Source organism: Rana temporaria, chromosome 12 (genome assembly GCF_905171775.1).
Source record: "Rana temporaria chromosome 12, aRanTem1.1, whole genome shotgun sequence".
In the NCBI taxonomy this organism is placed as follows: domain Eukaryota; kingdom Metazoa; phylum Chordata; class Amphibia; order Anura; family Ranidae; genus Rana; species Rana temporaria.
This window is the reverse complement of record NC_053500.1, coordinates 125,528,955-125,547,872: the sequence shown is the minus strand read 5'-3', so window position 1 is coordinate 125,547,872 and position 18,918 is coordinate 125,528,955. Positions and strand designations below refer to the sequence as shown.

General features: G+C 45.8%; 1 protein-coding gene across 2 annotated transcripts in view; it reads right to left on the bottom strand.

Moving 5' to 3' along the window:
* Positions 1 to 5,799: 5,799 nt before the first annotated feature.
* Positions 5,800 to 18,918, bottom strand: part of TTI1 (TELO2 interacting protein 1) — a 33,179-nt gene continuing 20,060 nt past the window's right edge. For both annotated transcript variants that reach the window (XM_040330565.1, XM_040330566.1), the window contains exons 5-8: positions 17,700 to 17,840; positions 16,351 to 16,555; positions 13,568 to 13,655; positions 5,800 to 6,316 (exon numbers count right to left, since the gene is read on the bottom strand). In XM_040330565.1, coding sequence (XP_040186499.1) covers positions 6,145 to 6,316; positions 13,568 to 13,655; positions 16,351 to 16,555; positions 17,700 to 17,840 — 606 coding nt within the window. In that variant the 3' untranslated portion in view covers positions 5,800 to 6,144. The remainder of the gene's footprint in view (positions 6,317 to 13,567; positions 13,656 to 16,350; positions 16,556 to 17,699; positions 17,841 to 18,918) is intronic.

Sequence of the window (18,918 nt, the reverse complement as noted above, 5' to 3'; positions counted from 1 at the left end):
CCAGGCAGAAGATAAAAAAAAAATCTACCAACATAGCAACAAGTGATGAAAAGATGATAATTTTTCCTATTGGCTAAAATAAAAACGTCGAAGTACAAAAACGTCGGACGACGCTGTATGCGAACGCGCAAATAAGCATGACTACGACCGAACGACCTACGCTCAGGTGTGAATGCAGCCTTACAGACAGAAGAACAGGAAGTGAGGATTACTCAGAAGAAATAAGGACATTTAAAAGCAAAATGGAAGGATGAGGTAAGTGAAGGAGGACTGCACTAAGGTAAAGGAAGCTATTTAGGAAAAAAAAATAAAAAATGTACCTTTACAGCCCCTTTAAATGAAGGTCCGAAGAAGGTCAAATAATTCTGAATGGTCTCAGAGGCATCTCAAATTGATGACATTGACACAGACCCTTATGGGACCAATAGGGTTTGAGGACAGGTTCGTCTTCTTCATTACGGAAACGTTACCAATATATAAATCACAAATCGGGTTCAACAAAAACGACTTTTGCATGGTTCTGTCTCCACCTACATTGTTCAGGGTTATTTCAAAACCCACAAAGAGTTCTGAGCTCCCCTTTTATTCATAGCCAGCATCAGCTGTCCAGGATTCTCCATATATTCCCATAGAACCCAGCACTAGATAGATGACGGCCCAGGGGATAATCATTGATTTTCATGACTGGAGAGAATAGGAAGATATTTCCCGGCTAGGCACATGTTCAAGAACTGTGTGTGGCAGCAAATCCATCCAGGAATCTTCCTAAAACAGGATAACATGGATTAAAAAATTCAAGTAACTGCACTCTAACGGAAGAGGCTGAATACATACCTCCCCTGCAAAAGGCGTGTAAAATCTTCACTCTTTTCCAGAGGTAGCAGCAAAACTACTATACAACACTCTAGGTGTGCCCCTCACTGACCACCTTTGTTCTTCCCATTGGCCACAAAGGGAGAGAAGGGTAAGGATTTGCTCCCCTTACGTCCAGCGGATCGGATTGGAGGGCAGCTGGGTGTAAACAGACAGGCAGTCCATTTAAATCTGTCCATAAAGAGTGGTCTGTGTCCGCTCTGCATTTGCAGAGCAGACACAGACCTGTTTTTTACCCGCTCAGCAGTCAGATCCACTACTAAGCAAGCAGGTCGCAGCCGCAGTCCGCACCGTGTGAAAGGGGCCTAATTCCTGTAAAGACATAGTGGCAGGTGAGAGGAACCATGGCAAACACTCTCAGACACACCCAGTGTTGGATAGTAGCAGTGCTTCTTGCTCTGCATGAGAGTGAATAGTTCACTCACCACCTGATGAAGAGGAAATATCCCACTCCTTATATAATGCTGCTGGACTGATTTTTTTCTAGAAATAAAAGAGCAATAGGGGGCTGCCATTGACCACTGTGTCTCCTGAAAATGATAGGCACTTGATACCCCTGTCTCTAAAGCTGGCCTTAAACAAGTTCTAACCTGTTCCTCCATCCATGCTATACAATGTGGATGAATCTACCTTCTGGGTAAAATGTACTCTAAGGCCTTGTACAGACGAGCGAACATGTCCGATGAAAACGGTCCGCGGACCGTTTTCATCGGACATGTCTGCTCTGAGATTTTGGTCTGATGGTTGTACACACCATCAAACCAAAATCCCCGCGGACAGACAGCGCGGTGACGTTGACGCCGCCACACCCGGAAGTCCAATGCTTCCACGCATGCGTCGAATCACTTCGACACCATGCGCGGGTTCTCGGGCCAGCGGACATGTCCGATGAGTCGTACTGACCATCGGACATGTCCAACGGACAGGCTTCCAGCGGACAAGTTTCTTAGCATTTTCTTAGAAACTTTTGTCCGCTGAAAACCTGTCCGCTAGGCCGGAAAATTGTCCGGGCGGCCCTACACACGACCGAACATGTCCGCGGACCAGTTTCAGCAGACATGTTCGGTCGTGTGTACGAGGCCTGACAGTCGCAGGTGGTGGGTGTCAGAACACTTCACCAGCATCTGCATCTGGCTGGGTGCAAATGCTCAACATTCTTCAATTAAAAAATTGAAGGGCCAGGACAGGAGAGGTCCAATAGCGTCTCCATGATTATGCCCTTTGTGGGGTGAAATGAGTTGGAGGTGGACCGGTGAGACTATGTGTTGTGCATCCTTTACTTAATTTCTAATTGACAGGAGGGTCTCCCACTAAGCAAACTTTGGCTGCAATATCAATAACTGGCTGAAATTCAAGCAATGTATGGCCACCTTAAAGCGGAGTTCCACCCCAAAAAATTACTTCTGCTTATCCGGTCCCCCCCCCCCTCCTCCGGTGTCACATTTGGCACCTTTCGGGGGGATGGGGGAATCCGATACCTGTCCAATACAGGTATTTTTTCCCACTTCTGGCCGAATCTGCGGCGTTCTATGCCATGTCTGTCCCCTCCCACTGTCTTCTGGGAGACACACAGGTCCCAGAAGACAGCATGGACCAGTCAGGACACGCAGCGTGACTTGCGCATGCACAGTAGAGAACCAGGCTGTGAAGCCGCAAGGCTTCACTTCCTGATTCCCTTACTGAAGAAGATGGCAGCGCCTCGCACCCAGGAGCCGAGGGACAGGTCAGCTTCGGGTGAGGACATCCCGGGTGCCCTGGACAGGTAAGTGTCAGCAGCTACAGTATTTGTAGCTGCTGACTTTTACGTGTTTTTTTTTTTCGGCGGAACTCCGCTTTAAGAGAAGCCAGCCATAAATGCATCAAAATTTGGCCAATTCAGCAGGGACTGACGGAATACCAGCCTGTTGAGTTGTTCCTGAACAGTTAGTGCTGCAGGCTTTAGCGCAGGGGTGGCCAACCAGTGGCCCGGGGGCCACATGTGGCCCACGGAGACCTCTGATGTGGCCCACAACCTCCTGATCTGGAATGGCGGGTTGGCAGGCCCAGATCGCAGGTTGCGGAGCAGAGCCCCATAAGGCGATGCTTCCTCCAGATCGCTAGCTTTTGCCACAGGCGGAGTCTATGGCAAAGTTCAGCTAACCCACAGGATAGACACAGTGGGTGTGGGTAAACCATAGCACATCAGTGTGAAAGCAGTCTTAGGCCCTTTTCACGCGATCAGCCCGACCAAATGGGACCCTCAATTCACATCTATAGAGTGACTGGTGTCCACTTACCCCGCCTACCTCCAATCCGAAAAACAGGGAATTTGTCCCCTTCCATCTGAGTAGATCGGAGGGCCTATAGAGTAGTCGTAACCCTTCATCCGCCCGCTCTGCTCATTGTGGCCCGCGACTGGTTACCAAGTTGCTTAAGTGGCCCTTGCACTTCAAAAGGTTGGGCACCCCTGCTTTAGCGGGTAACACTAATCATTGTGTGAACACAAAAGCACTGTGGGAGGTATTCCCCCCAACAACACGGACTGGTGATTGTGCGATTTTCTTTCCTTTCACTTGTGGTGGAAGGAAAGAAAATTGCAAAATGTTGGCTTTATTTCTAGACTTGTGTCAGCAATTCAGAAAGAACTCCTACCAAGATCTTCTATCTCCACCCCTAATCCAGATGGTTCAAAGCCTTCAAGTTACTACTTTAAGATAATAGAAAATGTACTGCAAATACTTGCTGTACACATGGATCTTCAGACTGGGTTCACATCTAATACCGATGCGGCTCATAGCAGGGGTCCGGGCGTCCCTGTTCTCTGTTTCAGAGACAAATCAGGCTGGAATTTTTGCCTAAATTCGGACCTGAAACAGAGCCAAATACGCACGGGACCCCTGTAAAAATTTACTCTGCAGCCGCCATGGAGATGTGTTAACCGGCACTATTGAGAGCCGGTCACAATCTCCTGTCATGCGAATGGGATGCAGAGAAACCTGCATTCAGTTCACAATACCTTAGACTAGTATTTACTGCGCTCAAAAAAATAAATAAAAAAATAAACAAAAGCATTACGACTGCTGCATGTTTTTTTTCCCCATTCCACGAATGCTGTGCATGTTTCATTGCTCGTGAAACCTAAGGAAGTGCTCCGGGTGCCATGTTCACTTGGTCTGGTTACAATAAAATCAATGTCGCTACAGAAATAACTACATAAATCCGAGAATATTCTGTTTTAAGTGCATCTACATTTTAGCCCAGATCCTTGGGTTCTGACTCCTGTGGTCAGTGACCTCAGCCACAGCAGCTTAATATAAATGACAAATTTCATAAAAGTTCATGAAATGAAAACTTTGTGTGCTGTTCCGGCTGTTTTTATTGTTTACTGCAGCTTTGCTTTAGCAGAACCACACCTCCACTATTCTTTTTACCAAATCCCTCTAGAACAGTGGTTCTCAACTTATGTCCTCAGGACCCACTAACAGGCCAGATTTTAAAGCGGAGGTTCACCCTAATAACATGTATATCTGACTGACTCCCTTATATTCGTAACAAGTACTGTCCGCAACTAGTTTTTTTTTTATGCTGTACGTACCTTGTAATCCATTTTTTCAATCTACTTCTCCCTGCGGGAGTAGGCGTTTCTATTCCTAGGGGGATTGTCATCTGGGAGGTCGCCCAGATGATTGACGTCTGTTCCCCCCGGTGGATAAAGCCCCACCCCCCGTATTGCGTAGGCGCGCACGAGTTACGGGGTTTCCGAAAAAAGCCGAACATGCGGAGATGTGAGTCGGCTCTATACGGCGCCTGCGGCTTCTTTCGGAAACCCTGTAACTCGTGTGCGCCTATGCAATACGGGGGGCGTGGCCTTATCCGCCGTGGGTAACAGACGTCAATCATCTGGGCGACCTCCCAGATGACAATCCCCCTAGGAATAGAAACGCCTACTCCCGTGGGGAGAAGTAGATTGAAAAAATGGATTACAAGGTACGTACAGCATACAAAAAAAATAAAGTAATTGCGGAATGTACTTGTTATGAATATAAGGGAGTTGCTCAGATATACATGCTATTAGGGTGAACCTCCGCTTTAAAATCTGGCCTGTTAGAGGGTCCTGAGTAAGGATGAGCTCCAGCGTGTTCGCGTAGCACACGTGCAGAGCCCGCCAGGAAGTCTGCACCAGCGCTGCGCTAATCACAACCAGGGAGACATTTCTCGATCTCTGCAGCCGAGCATCGGGACATTGTCTCCCTGTCTGTGATGAGCGCAGCGCCATGCACACTTCCTGGCGGGCTCTGCACGTGTGCTACGCGAACACGCTGGAGCTCATCCTTAGTCCTGAGGCCATAGGTTGAGAACCACCGTTCTAGAGGGAGTTGGTAAAAAGAATAGTGGAGGTGTGGTTCTGCTAAAGCAAAGCTGCAGTAAACAATAAAAACAGACAGAACAGCACACAAAGTTTAAATTTCATGAACTTTTATGAAATATGTCATTTATATTAAGCTGCTGAGGTCACTGCCATAGTCACGGCATCCTGACCACAGGCGTCAGAACCCAAGGATCTGGGCTAAAATGTAGATGCACTTAAAACAGAATATTCTGGGATTTATGTAGTTATTTCTACAGCGACATTGATTTTATTGTAACCAGACCAAGTGAACATGGCACCCGGAGCACTTCCTTAGGTTTCACCAACAATGAACATACAGCATAACAAAAAAAACTTGTTACGAATATAAGGGAGTTGGTCAGATATACATGTTATTAGGGTGAACCTCCGCTTTAAGTATTACCTTAGGGAGATGTAAACTAGAATACTGCAATCACTGAGCATCAAAAATAATATCACCTGTGATGTATTTCAGTTATCTTGCAAACATCGCCTGTTAGTGGGTCCTGATGACAGCAGTTGAGAAGCACCGCTCTAGGAAAAAACTGAAGATGTAATTGATTTTGAACAGTTATTGACATTTGCTAATTTAATGGATTATACAATTTAGGACTGAGCTATAAATTTTGTTGGGTTCCTTATTTTGTGTCACATTCTGAAGGGTATCCAGCGATCCATAGAGGACACTGTCTATTCCTGTTCATATTACAAATTATTTCTGCTAATAGAGTAGCCAGTGTTGCGGTTGAGGATTTTCTGATTAAGTCACTGTAGAGTTTCATCATTTATCTTTCCTATAGAAAGGAGATTGTAGGTCACCATGCTTTCTGCAGAATCCAGATCACCTGCCTGCAGGTGATTTACATGAAGTGTGGGCAGTTGGTTCTCGTTAGCGATTAATGTCACTGCAGCTTTTGCAGTAGGAGATGAACGTTCGGCGTGTACTCATCTTGAGGTTTGCCTTTCCAAGGAAGAGGTACCAGGGAGGGGTGAGGCGTTTCTGGAGGGCTTTGCCATTCACACAGATACAACCAAACAATATCTGGATCTAGCTGTGAAAGAGAGAGAAACGTCCTACAGGGAGAGAAAACAAAGAGATTACTCAGTGGGCATTCTGTAGCTCTGAAAAAGTAAAAGGCGGTCATTACAGAATGGGAACAATATATTCCTGGGAAAAGACTTGTGCTTTCTGGTTATTGTCCCTCTTTGTGATTCCTTGTGAAATAACCACAACTTTGTTGTAAACCCACTTTTTTGACTTTTGCCTACAGGTAAGCCTATAATAAGGCTTACCTGTAGGTATAAAGAATATCTCCTAAACCTGTACGGTTTAGGATATATTCCCCTCGCAATGCGCCGCTGATTGCAGGGGGGATCCTCGGCTGAAGGGCCGGCCCCGCCGACCCATGCCGGAAAGGAAATCTCCCATTTGCGGTGCATACTAGCTCATTATGACTTTTGCCTTGCAGGTATATATAAAAAAAAAAAAAAAAAAAAAAATGTATATGCGGGTTTACAACCGCTTTAAAATGCAAATAAAAGCCAGATTAGACTTTGCCAAAAAAAAAAAAAAGCCCAGACCAGTTCTGGAAAAGCATTCTTTGGACGGACGCAACTAAGATTACTCTGTACCAGAATGACAAGAAGAAAAAAAAGTGTGGAGAAGGCTTGGAACAGCTCATGATCCAAAGCACACAACATCATCTATAAAACATGGTGGAAGCAGTTTTGTATTGGCATGGGCATGCACGGCTTCTAGTGGCACTGGGTCCAACGCTGTATCTTGGCCTAGGCCCTAGGCCAACAAGGACCAGGCCTAGGGCCGCGCGTTGCAGGGGGGGGGGCAGCACAAAAAAAAAAAAAAGAGTCCCTGCGGCTTGCGCTACACTTTTAGTGTAGCACCAGTCTTGGGGTGGACTGGGCCAGGAGGCAAATCGGTCTAGTGCCCCCATAAAGCGGCCACACTACTGCCGGTATAATACGGTCAGGGCCACCATCAGGGGGGGACATCCCATACACGGAGGAGGCTAGGGCAGCAGACCCCAACCAATGAGTTGTTGTGTGGGCGTGGGGCGTTCCGCAAGTGGGGGGGGGGGGGGGGGGGGCGGCTTTGCGTTGCTTCTAGTTTGAACTGTCCTATCATAACAGTAGACCTCTCACTTGAGTTCTCAGAGAGAGAGAGACAGATGCCATGTCGGGAGGCTAAAAACTGTCAGAAAGTCAGCCGACGGGCTCCAGAGCAAAACAGGAAGTGAAAGTAAATCCCTGCAAATTAAGGGACTCTACTTTCTCCCCCCCCCCCCCCCCCCCCCCAAGGCCCTCAGAACTAGTGTCCCCACTGGAAAATGTCAGGGCAAGTCTTAAATGGGGGTGTGGCCTTGACAGGAAGGGGTGGGTTATATTTAAATTAGGGGGTGCACGAGTTTAGTCAGGCCTAGGGCAGCACAAAACCTAAATACACCACTGACTGGGTCATTGATTTTTGGCGTTTATTGATGATGCGACAGGAGCCGCGGGATGAATTCTGCAGTGTTTAGAGATATACGGTCAGCCCAGATTCAGCCAAATGCAGCAAAGTTGATTGGACAGCGTTTCCAAGTACAGATGGACAATGATCCAAAACACACTGCAAAAGCAACCCAGGAGCTTTTAAAGGAAGACAAGTGGAATATTCTGCAATGGCCGAGTCAATCGCCTGATCTAAACCCAATTGAGCAGGCATTGCCAGTAAAGGATTCTCAACAAAATATTAAAAATTAACATTTTATTTACGATTATATTTGTCCAATTACATTTGGGCCCCTGAAAAAGGGGGGACGGTGTATCAAAATTGTTGCAGTTCCTAAACTTTGACCTTGATATTTATGTTCAAACCCTTTCACACTGGGGCAGTTTGCAGGCGCTAGCGCGCCAAAAATAGCGCCTTCAAACTAACCCTAAACAGCGGCTGCTGTTTCTCCAGTGTGAAAGCCCCGACACTTTTGACACATTTTTGGGACCATTGTCATTTTTACAGTGATCAGTGCTATAAAAATGCACCGATTACTGTGAAAATGACAATGACAGTGAAGGGGTTAACCACTAGGGGGTTAAATGTGCCCTAGTGTGTGATTCTTACTGTAGGGGGGCGTGGCTGGAAGTGTGACGTCACTGATCGTCGTTCCCTATGACAGGGAACAGACGATCACTGACAAGCCACTAGGAAGAACGGGGAAAGGTTTGTTTACACTCACCTCTCCCCGTTCTTCAGCTCTGTGACCCGATCGCAGGACACCGGCGGCGATCTGGTCCGCGGTCACAGAGCCGTGCCATTCTGTCTACGTATATCATCGTGCGGCGGTCCACAAGTGGTTAAGATTCACTTCTTTGACGAGAATGCGCTTATATTGATTTTTAACTCTCTTATGTTCTTATTTAGAAGTGAAGCATGTATGAGGAAGATGGCTCCAGGCATCTTCTATCTTGACAGGTTCAGTTCAAACAAACCGACATACTACCCGATACAACATAACACTGCCGCACAGGAGAAAAACGCGTTAAACCTCCCTTACAAAATAAAAGGTGGGGACTGACAAAAGACCAACCATCTTTTCTCTTTTGTCCAGTTAGGTAACTTGAAGGCTTTAACCACTTAAGACCCGGACCTTTAGGCAGCTAAAGGACCTGGCCAGTTTTTGCGATTCGGCACTGCGTCGCTTTAACTGACAATTGCGCGGTCGTGCAACAAAATTGGCGTCCTTTTTTTCCCCACAAATAGACCTTTATTTTGGTGGTATTTGATCACCTCTGCGTTTTTTATTTTTTGCGCTATAAACAAAAATAGAGCGACAATTTTGAAAAAAATAAATCAATATTTTTTTACTTTTTTTTTTATAATAAATATCCCCCAAAAAGCTATAAAAAAAAAAATATGTCATCAGTTTAGGCCGATACGTATTCTTCTACCTATTTTTGGTAAAAAAAAAAATCGCAATAAGCGTTTATCGATTGGTTTGCGCAAAATGTATAGCGTTTACAAAATAGGGGATAGTTTTATTGCATTTTTATTATTATAATTTTTTTTAATACTAATGGCGGCGATCAGCAAATTTTTTTCCGTGATTGCGACATTATGGTGGACACTTCGGACAATTTTGACACATTTTTGGGACCATTGTCATTTTCACAGCAAAAAATGCATTAAAAATGCATTGTTTACTGTGAAAATGACAATTGCAGTTTGGGAGTTAACCACAAGGGGGCGCTGAAGGGGTTAAATGTGACCTCATCTGTGCTTCTAACTGTAGGGGGGCGGGGCTGGATGTGTGATGTCATTGATCGTGTTTCCCTATATCAGGGAACAGACGATCGATGACGGCGCCAAAGTGAAGAACGGGGAAGCTGTGTTTACACACACCTCTCCCCGTTCTTCAGTTTCCGGAGGACCGATCGCGGGACTCCAGCGGCGATCGGCGGCCGTGGTCACGGAGCTTCGGACCGGGTCGTGGGTGCGCACCTGCGACCCACGGCTGGGCACTTAAAGAGGACGTACCTGTACGTGCTTGTGCCCAGCCGTGCCATTCTGCCGACGTATATGTGCAGGAGGCGGTCCTTAAGTGGTTACATTTCACACATGTAGCCAGATCTTAAAAGTTGTATATACAATTTGAACACAGCTATTTTAGTCCTATTATATCTCATCAGTGAAAGAAATGAGCAGTACCGTCTCCATCTGTAATAAGCGTTCTTCTCTAGAACCGAAAGGATTATTAAAAACTATGCCGATGAGCCGAAATTGCTGTAATCCATGAAAGTGCGGCACGTTATCATCTGTGCCTACTGAGTTGAGTAATGATTTGTTTAGCAAGCCAACTGCATCTATGCATCATTTGGGACCTACTGGCTGTACAGTGTTCTAATAAAGAATCTCGAAATTAAACTTGTCTACAGTGATATAAGCAAGAGCAAGCCAGAGCTTGGAACTGTTCAGAAACAGGCTGCTTACATCTGCTGGCAAATCTCATTAGATGCAAGTGCACATTTACTGGTATTAAAATGTAGAGGCAAAGGTGTGTGCACAGGGTGTTCCGGGGGGGGGATATTTCAGGGTGGAGAGTGGGGGGGAAGGGGCCTTTAAATATGTAATGTACCAGCCCATTCCTTTTCAGAATAAACACAGCGAGTGATCAGTACTGATTACTCACTGTATTCATCCTTAAACCACTTCCAGACCTGCGCACGACGATGTACGTCCTATTTTTAAAGATGGATATCTCGGTAACGGCAGCAGCTGCTGTCACAACCGAGGTATCCATTTTTAGTGTGCGCGGTCTGGAATCCGATAATGGCGGTCTCCGCGGCGGATTCACCGCAAGATCGCCGTTATCGGTGGCGGGAGAGGGCCCCCCCCTCCCGCCGCTCTCCCGCGCCCTCCGCCGCTTACCGGAGCCGTCGGTAGCGGCGGAGGCGATCGGATGCTGTCGGCTGGTGAGCGGGGACGAGACTGAAGGAAAAATCTCCTTCACCCGTCCCCATAGCTCTGCTGGGCGGAAGTGACGTCAAAACGTCAGTCCCGCCCAGCCTCTTAAAGAGACAAATTTTTTTTTTGGTCATTTGAAAAAATTACATTTTTTTTTTTTTTTTTTGCATTTAAGCCCAAATATGAGATCTGAGGTCTTTTTGACCCCAGATCTCATATTTAAGAGGACCTGTCATGCTTTTTTCTATTACAAGGGATGTTTACATTCCTTGTAATAGGAATAAAAGTGATCAAATTATTATTATTTTTTTTTTCAGTGTAAAAAATAATAAAATAAATAAAAATAAATAAGAAAACAAAAAACATTTTTTTTTAAAGCGCCCCGTCCTGACGAGCTCGCGCGCAGAAGCGAACGCATACGCGAGTAGCGCCCGCATATGAAAACGGTGTTCAAATCACACAAGTGAGGTATCGCCGCGATCGTTAGAGCGAGAGCAATAATTATAGCCCTGGAGCTACTCTGTAGCTCAAAAAATGCAATCTCTAGAATTTTTTAAACATCGCCTATCGAGATTTTTAAGGGTAAACGTTTGACGCCATGCCACGAGCGGGCGCAATTTTTAAGCGTGACATGTTGGGCATCATTTTACTCGGCGTAACATTATCTTTCAAAATATATAAAAAAATTGGGCCAAATTTATTGTTGTCTTATTTTTTAATTCAAAAAAGTGAATTTTTTCCAAAAAAAGTGCGCTTGTAAGACCGCTGCGCAAATACGGTGTGACAAAAAGTATTGGAATGACCACTATTTTATTCTCTAGGGTGTTAGAAAAAAATATATATAATGTTTGGGGGTTTTAAGTAATTTTCTAGCAGAAAAAACTGTTTTAGTCTTGCAAACACCGAATCTGAAAAACACCTAAGGTCTGGAAGTGGTTAAAGGGGTTGTAAAGGTACAATTTTTTTCCTAAATAGCTTCCTTTACCTTAGTGCAGTCCTCCTTCACTTACCTCATCCTTCCATTTTGCTTTTAAACGTCCTTATTTCTTCTGAAAAATCATCACTTCCTGTTCTTCTGTCTGTAACTCCACACAGTAATGCAAGGCTTTCTACCTGGTGTGGAGTGTCGTGCTCGCCCCCTCCCTTGGACAACAGGAGAGTCAGGACGCCCACTTACACACAGCGCCTTTCTCTCCCTGCAACGTAGAGAGCGTCCTGACTCTCCTGTTGTCCAAGGGAGGGGGCAAGCATGACACTCCACACCAGGGAGAAAGCCTCGCATTACTGTGTGGAGTTACAGAGAGGAGAACAGGAAGTGAGGATTTCTCAGAAGAAATAAGGACATTTAAAAAGCAAAATGGAAGGATGAGGTAAGTGAAGGAGGACTGCACTAAGGTAAAGGAAGCTATTAAAAAAAAAAAAAAAAAAAAAAAAAAAAAAAATTTGTACATTTACAACCCCTTACAATCCACTTTTGACTAATAAGGCTTAAAATGAAATAAAAAATTGTACCTTTACAACCACTTTAAGTTTACTATGCTTCAGTTTGTGAATTAACAGGAAACCACTCCCTCAGTGCAGCTTGCTCTGGGGGCACTTGGTAAGGGGGAGGGGCCAGAAGCACCAGCAGGGGAACCAAGAAGAGGAGGATCTGGGCAGCTCTCTGTAAAACCACTACACAGATCAGGTAAGTATAACATGTTTGTTATTTAAAAAAAAATAAAAGGTGAGCCTTTAATATCAGTAATGAGTGTACATTCCTCTAGTACAGTGGTCTCCAAACTGTGGCCCTGGTGCCGGATGTGGCCCTTTGCTAGCCCTTATCTTGCCCTCGGGGAATGATCCCATCGACTGACGACAACAATAGGGCATAATTCCTTGCACTGACAGCAAAGAGAGGACTCAATTCCTCCCACTGACACCAATGATGGGACTCAATTCCTCCCATTGACACCAATGATGGGACACAATTCCTCCCACCGACACCAATGATGGGACACAATTCCTCCCACTGACACCAATGATGGGACACAATTCCTCCCACTGACACCAATGATGGGACACAATTCCTCCCACTGACACCAATGATGGGACACAATTCCTTCCACTGACACCAATGATGGGACACAATTCCTTCCACTGACACCAATGATGGGACACAATTCCTCCCACTGACACCAATGATGGGACACAATTCCTCCCACCGACACCAATGATGGGACACAATTCCTTCCACTGACACCAATGATGGGACACAATTCCTTCCACTGACACCAATGATGGGACACAATTCCTTCCACTGACACCAATGATGGGACACAATTCCTTCCACTGACACCAATGATGGGACACAATTCCTCCCACTGACACCAATAATGGGACACAATTCCTGTCACTGACACCAATGATGGGACACAATTCCTCCCACTGACACCAATGATGGGACACAATTCCTGTCACTGACACCAATGATGGGACACAATTCCTCCCACTGACACCAATGATGGGACACAATGCCTTCCATTGATACCCACTGACACAAATGAAAGGGCACAACTCCTCCTACAGACATCAATGATGGGGCAGAATTCCTTTAATTGGCACCAATGATGGGGCACTAGCCTTCCCACTGACACCAAATATAGGGCATTGTTTACTCCAGATGGACATCAGGACATTTTCTACTCCCACTGTCCCTACTCCGGCCCTCCTAAAGTCTGAAGGACAATAACCCGGCCCTTTGTTTAGAAAGTTTGGAGACCCCTGCTCTAGTCTATACACATCTACTACAGAGCAAAGATCGGAACTACACAGGAAACATGGATGTCTAATATACTGGTTGGGAAAGAAAAAGCCATGACTCTCACCGGATTGCAGCCTCCTGAAGTTTTTTGGGCTGTCGGGCGCTCAGGTACAACATGCAAGAATCAATCACCTCCAGCAGATCGCTGTCTCCTAGAGGACAAAATAATCTGTTCACTGGCTGCTCAGTACACATACAGCATCAAACAGCTACAACATATAAACATATACATCAGATATGCACACATCTCTTGTAGGCCTAGAGGTTCATAAATTACTTTTATTTAATTTTTGCATTCACATTGACTTGTAAGCAAAGCCTTTCACACTTCCCATGGTTCATATATATTTCCAGGGTCAGACATTACATTCCAATACATGACAAGTAGTCAGCAAACCCCAAACAAACTGTAGCAACCAGGATTTAGTAACGTCTAGTTCACAGGTGTCAAACACAAGGCCGGCGGGCCGAACCCGGACCTCCAGGCCATTTCATGTGGCCCTCGCCCTCCTCAAGACCCTTAGGGGCAGATCCACATAGAAATAGATGGGCGCAGCGTATGTGAGATACGCTACGCCGCTGTAACTTACTTTTGGCCGGTTCGAATCCCCAAAGAATTTGCGCCGCAAGTTACGGCGGCGTAGTCTATTTCTGGCGGGGCGGAATTCAAATCGGCGATTAGGGGGGTGCGTTTCATTTAAATGAAGCGCGTCCCCGTGCCGAATGAACTGCGCATGCTCCGTTTCTAAATTTCCTGCCGTGCATTGCGCTAAATGACATCGCAACAACGTATTTTTTTTTTACTTAGACGTGAATTACTTCCATCCCGATTCACGGACGACTTACGCAAACAAAAAAAAAAATTCAAAATAAACGCGGGAACGACGGCCATACTTAACATGGCAGGTCTAACTATACGCGACAAAATATCAGCTTTAACTATACGCCGTAAAAAGCCGACTAGAGACGCCGTAAAAAAATGCGCCGGCCGCTTGTACGTTCGTGGATCGTTGGAAATAGCTAATTTGCATACCCGACGCGGAAAACGACGTGAACGCCACCCAGCGGACGCCAAAGTATTGCATCTTAGATCCGAAGGCGTACGAGGACGTACACCTGTCGGATCTAACCCAGATGCCGTCGTATCTTGGTTTGAGGATTCAAACCAAAGATATGACGCGGGAAATTTGAAAGTACGTCGGCGTATCAGTAGATTTCCCTACTTAAGTAGAATCGTGGTCACACAAAGGCCATAAGTCTCACAGGGAAGTACAAAGCAACTTTATTATCCGTGTCATATTATTATGAATTATTTCTCATTTAGATAACCAACTGGAAACTAATGGCAACTTTTAGTAGCGGGGAATTAAATTTATCTTTAGGAAAATCTATTTTCTTTTGGATAGAGAGTAAAAGGGTTAGATTTACCCCGTATTTGTACTGGTGACCATTGCTGCCAAGAAAGAAAATAAAGGGAAATCCAAAATGTTTGAATTGATCCAAGAACGAAAGCCAAGGGGAAATCACCTGATTGGGAAAACTGTCTGGGGGGGAGAGGGTAGTAACTGACAGCTTGCGGCTTCACAGCCGGGTGCACATGCGCAAGTCGCGCTGGGTCTCCTCAATGTCCGGGCAATCTTCTGGGACCTGTGATGTGTCCCAGAAGATTGCAGGGAGAGAGAGAGGAGAACTTCTGCTCGAGTCGCCTAGGTAGCTCGAGCATAACTGGGAGCTGGTAGGTACCCACTCCCTCCCCCCCCCCCAAAAAAAAATGACATGTCAAATGTAGCATGGAAGGGGGTCAGGAGTCCTTAAAGTGTAAGTTCCACTTTTGGATGGAACTCCTCTTTAAAAATCTGGTATGGGGGCCTGCCTACATTTTACACTGGAACGTCCCTTTAAAACAGCAAGCTCTTTGTGTATAAAGGTGTCACGTCTCCCAGCTTGGATTTACTAGTGCTAGTGATGCACTGAAATTTCAACTGCTAAAAATATAGAAAAAACAAGGGGCCAGATTCAGGTACATTTACGTTGCGCAGCGGCGGCGTAACGTATCCCATTTACGTTACACCGCCGCAGGTTTACAGCGTAAGTGCCTGATTCACAAAGCTCTTACCTGTAAACTTGCGGCGGTGTAACGTAAAATCGCTTGGCGCAAGCCCGCCTAATTCAAATGAGGCGGGCACCATTTAAATTAGGCGCGTTCCCCCGCCGAACGTACTGCGCATGCTCCGTCCGTCAAATTACCCGACGTGCATTGCGCTAAATGACGTCGCAAGGACATCATTGGTTTCTACGTTAACGTGAATGGCGTCCAGCGCCATTCACGGACGACTTACGCAAACGACGTGAAATTTAAAATTTCGACGCGGGAACGACGGCCATACTTAACATGGGTTACTCCACCTAGAGGGCAGCCTTAGTTTTACGCGGCGTATCTTGACGGAAATGACGTAAATTTAGAGCGACGGGTAAAGCGTATGTTCGTGAATCGCCGTAACTAGTCATTTGCATATTCTACGCCTTCCGCAATGGAATCGCCATCTAGCGCCGGCCTAGAATTGCATCCTAAGATCCGACGGTGTAAGTCAATTACACCTGTCGGATCTTAGGGCTATCTATGCGTAACTGATTCTATGAATCAGCCGCAAAGTTACGACGGGCTGTAAAAATGCCAGTTCAGACATGTGCCCATTCTGAATATGGATCAGTGTGTCTGAAGACAAAGGCATTGGACCCAAGACTTGGACAATCACACAGAATAGGAAAAGGCACACACATAAGTTACATGAAGTGTCACTTTAGCATGCAGAACTCCGTCTCTGAGCTAGGCAGCCATTAACTCACCCAAAGCCAAATCCACACAAAGGGTCCCCAATCCTTCCAACACAGCTGCCTGCAGTTTAAAGCCCAGTGTGTGGCTGTATACAGGCCCAGCGTGACAGCTAACAAGTGCCTGAGAGCGTAGGGACATCAAAAAGGCAGGAAGGGCATCCTTGCACACACGCTGCCGCAGGAAGTCTTTACATGAGGAAGAAAGAGACACCAACACCTGGAAAAGGAGATAACCGTTTAATAACATGACTAACACGCATAAGATATCCGATAAATGATCGCAGTGCGCCTCCTGATAATGCAGTGTTTCTCAAACTTGTTTGCCTTGCGGCACACCTGAAAAGATTTAAAGGAGAAGTTCAGCCTGAGCTTGTTTGGCTGGGCTTCTCCTATGGATCACAAGAGTGCAATTCGTTTTGCTCTCCCATGACCCGTTTACAGCAGAGAACGGGCCGAAATCACCGAAATCATTCCAGGCATCGCATCATCACGACAATCGAAGTCTGGATATACCAGGGGCCTGGAGTTACACCCGGCTCAGCCTCTCAGTGAGCTGATAAGAGCCAGGGGCGGTCGCCCCACCCCCTCCTCAGCCCAGTGCTCCAATGAGCGAGGAGGGAGCTGTGACTGACAGTCTACAGCTCTCTGCTCGGGGAACTGTCAGAACCGAGCAATCAGCAATGTTCGATCGCCGGTTCTCAGTGTTGGAGGCGCCAGGGGACACAAGGAGCATCAAACTGATGCTGAATCCACTGAGGTAAGTACGATTTAAAAAAATTCATTTTTTTAACCCATACTTCTCTTAACAATTTTTGTGAAGAACTGATTTATTTTTACACACATACATATATTATATATTTAAATTTAAAGTCTTGCAATCCACTTTTGACTAATAAGGCTTAACTGTAGCTAGCCCGGATATCTCCTAAACCTGTACGGTTTAGGAGATATCCCCCAATCATCGGCACGTGTGCACTGAAGCAATGGCACGTTTGAGTCATGGCTTCAGCTAGTGTGCCGCAACTGTAAGCATGCGCGGGAGTGATGTAATCGCGGCTCTGGCCAATCACAGCCGGAGCCTGCGATACTCGGAAGTAACTACAGGAGTGATGTCGCCGGCCGTAGGGAGGGAGCTCCAGCTCATTGACATCCTCCGTTCTGTACACTCGTTTGTATGAGACTTAAAAATCATATTATGCAAATCAGCAACAGTGCTGATTAGTCTTCAAAGATTGCACAAGGAGTGAATGGAAAGGAATATGAAGGTACTATTATGTTTCCATGCTTGGGAAAAGGAAATATGCATAACGAAAACAGAACGGTTTTGAAAAACTAAGAAAGAATTGGGATCTTGCAGTTACCTGAAAAGCTCGCAAAAGGACCAGCGGCTCGTCCTGTAACAGTCTTTTCACTAGACATGGCCAGATTTTATGTGCAAGAGGCAGAAGAACGTCTTCCTGAGAATGTATGAGTAGTAACGATAGCCGAAAAGTGTCCAGGGCCTGAAAAAGGAAGCCATGTAATGAGTGATAGAGGAATAAACGCCATATGCACCAACCATCATTGCATGAAAGTTGTTCCTTAAAGTGGATGTAAAGCCACTCTCATCCTTTCTAAACTACTGCCATAGTGCTGATCTATACATATACACTTACCTGTCAAATGTCTCCCCTCTGTCTGTAATAAGAACTGAAAAACTGCAGATTCTGTGGGTGGATCTGTTGTCTGGAGCTCTGTGGGTGGAGTCGTGATGTCAGTAGACTCTCCGCCCTCCTCTTGTCAACATGCATTTTGTCCTATGTATTCCTTACACTAAATTCTACTATGATCACTAACATCCAGTCAAAATCCAGAAAAGCAACCACATGACTTCAGAAAAGGAGTGGGGGTGGGAATTAAAAAATAATGCCCGTCTCCAGGTTAGTGCATGAGATACGTAAATAACCTGTCACTCACAGCAAGGGGGCGGAACTGACTAAGGTTTTTCTCTGTAAGTCCGTTTTATTTCACTGAACAATAAAAGAGGATTGCTCAGAGCTGGATTAACTCTGTGTGGCAACACTGGGCACAGATGATAGGAAATCTTATACTGTACATTGACATAAAAAAAAAAATTCGGGTTTACATCCACTTTAACTTTGGGGTTTTTACATTCTTCTTCTGCTGCTCCTCCTCAAACTGACAGTTACCTGTACAAAGATCCCCGGAGTCTCCTACCCCCTTTCCTTATTCACAGGCATCCATTAGCATGCCCACCCCTCCCTGGCTGACAGACATTTCTCCTTGCATGCCCACCCTCCCCATACCCAGCTGACAGTCGCCTCTCTCCAGTCCCATCTGCTGGAAGACATAACCCCACATAGACCCTCCCTGAACTTCTCACAGATGAGACATCCCTCCCAACTTGATCCTACCCTACGGTCACTACTCACCCTCCCTGGCTGACAGATGTTATTCTCTGCCTTCCCCCACAGGCGTTACCCTACTGTCATTATTACCCGAAGGATCATGGGTCACTGCTGATGAAAAGCTTTTTGTCACCAAACCTACCTAAACCAAATGCTTCATTCAATCACACGG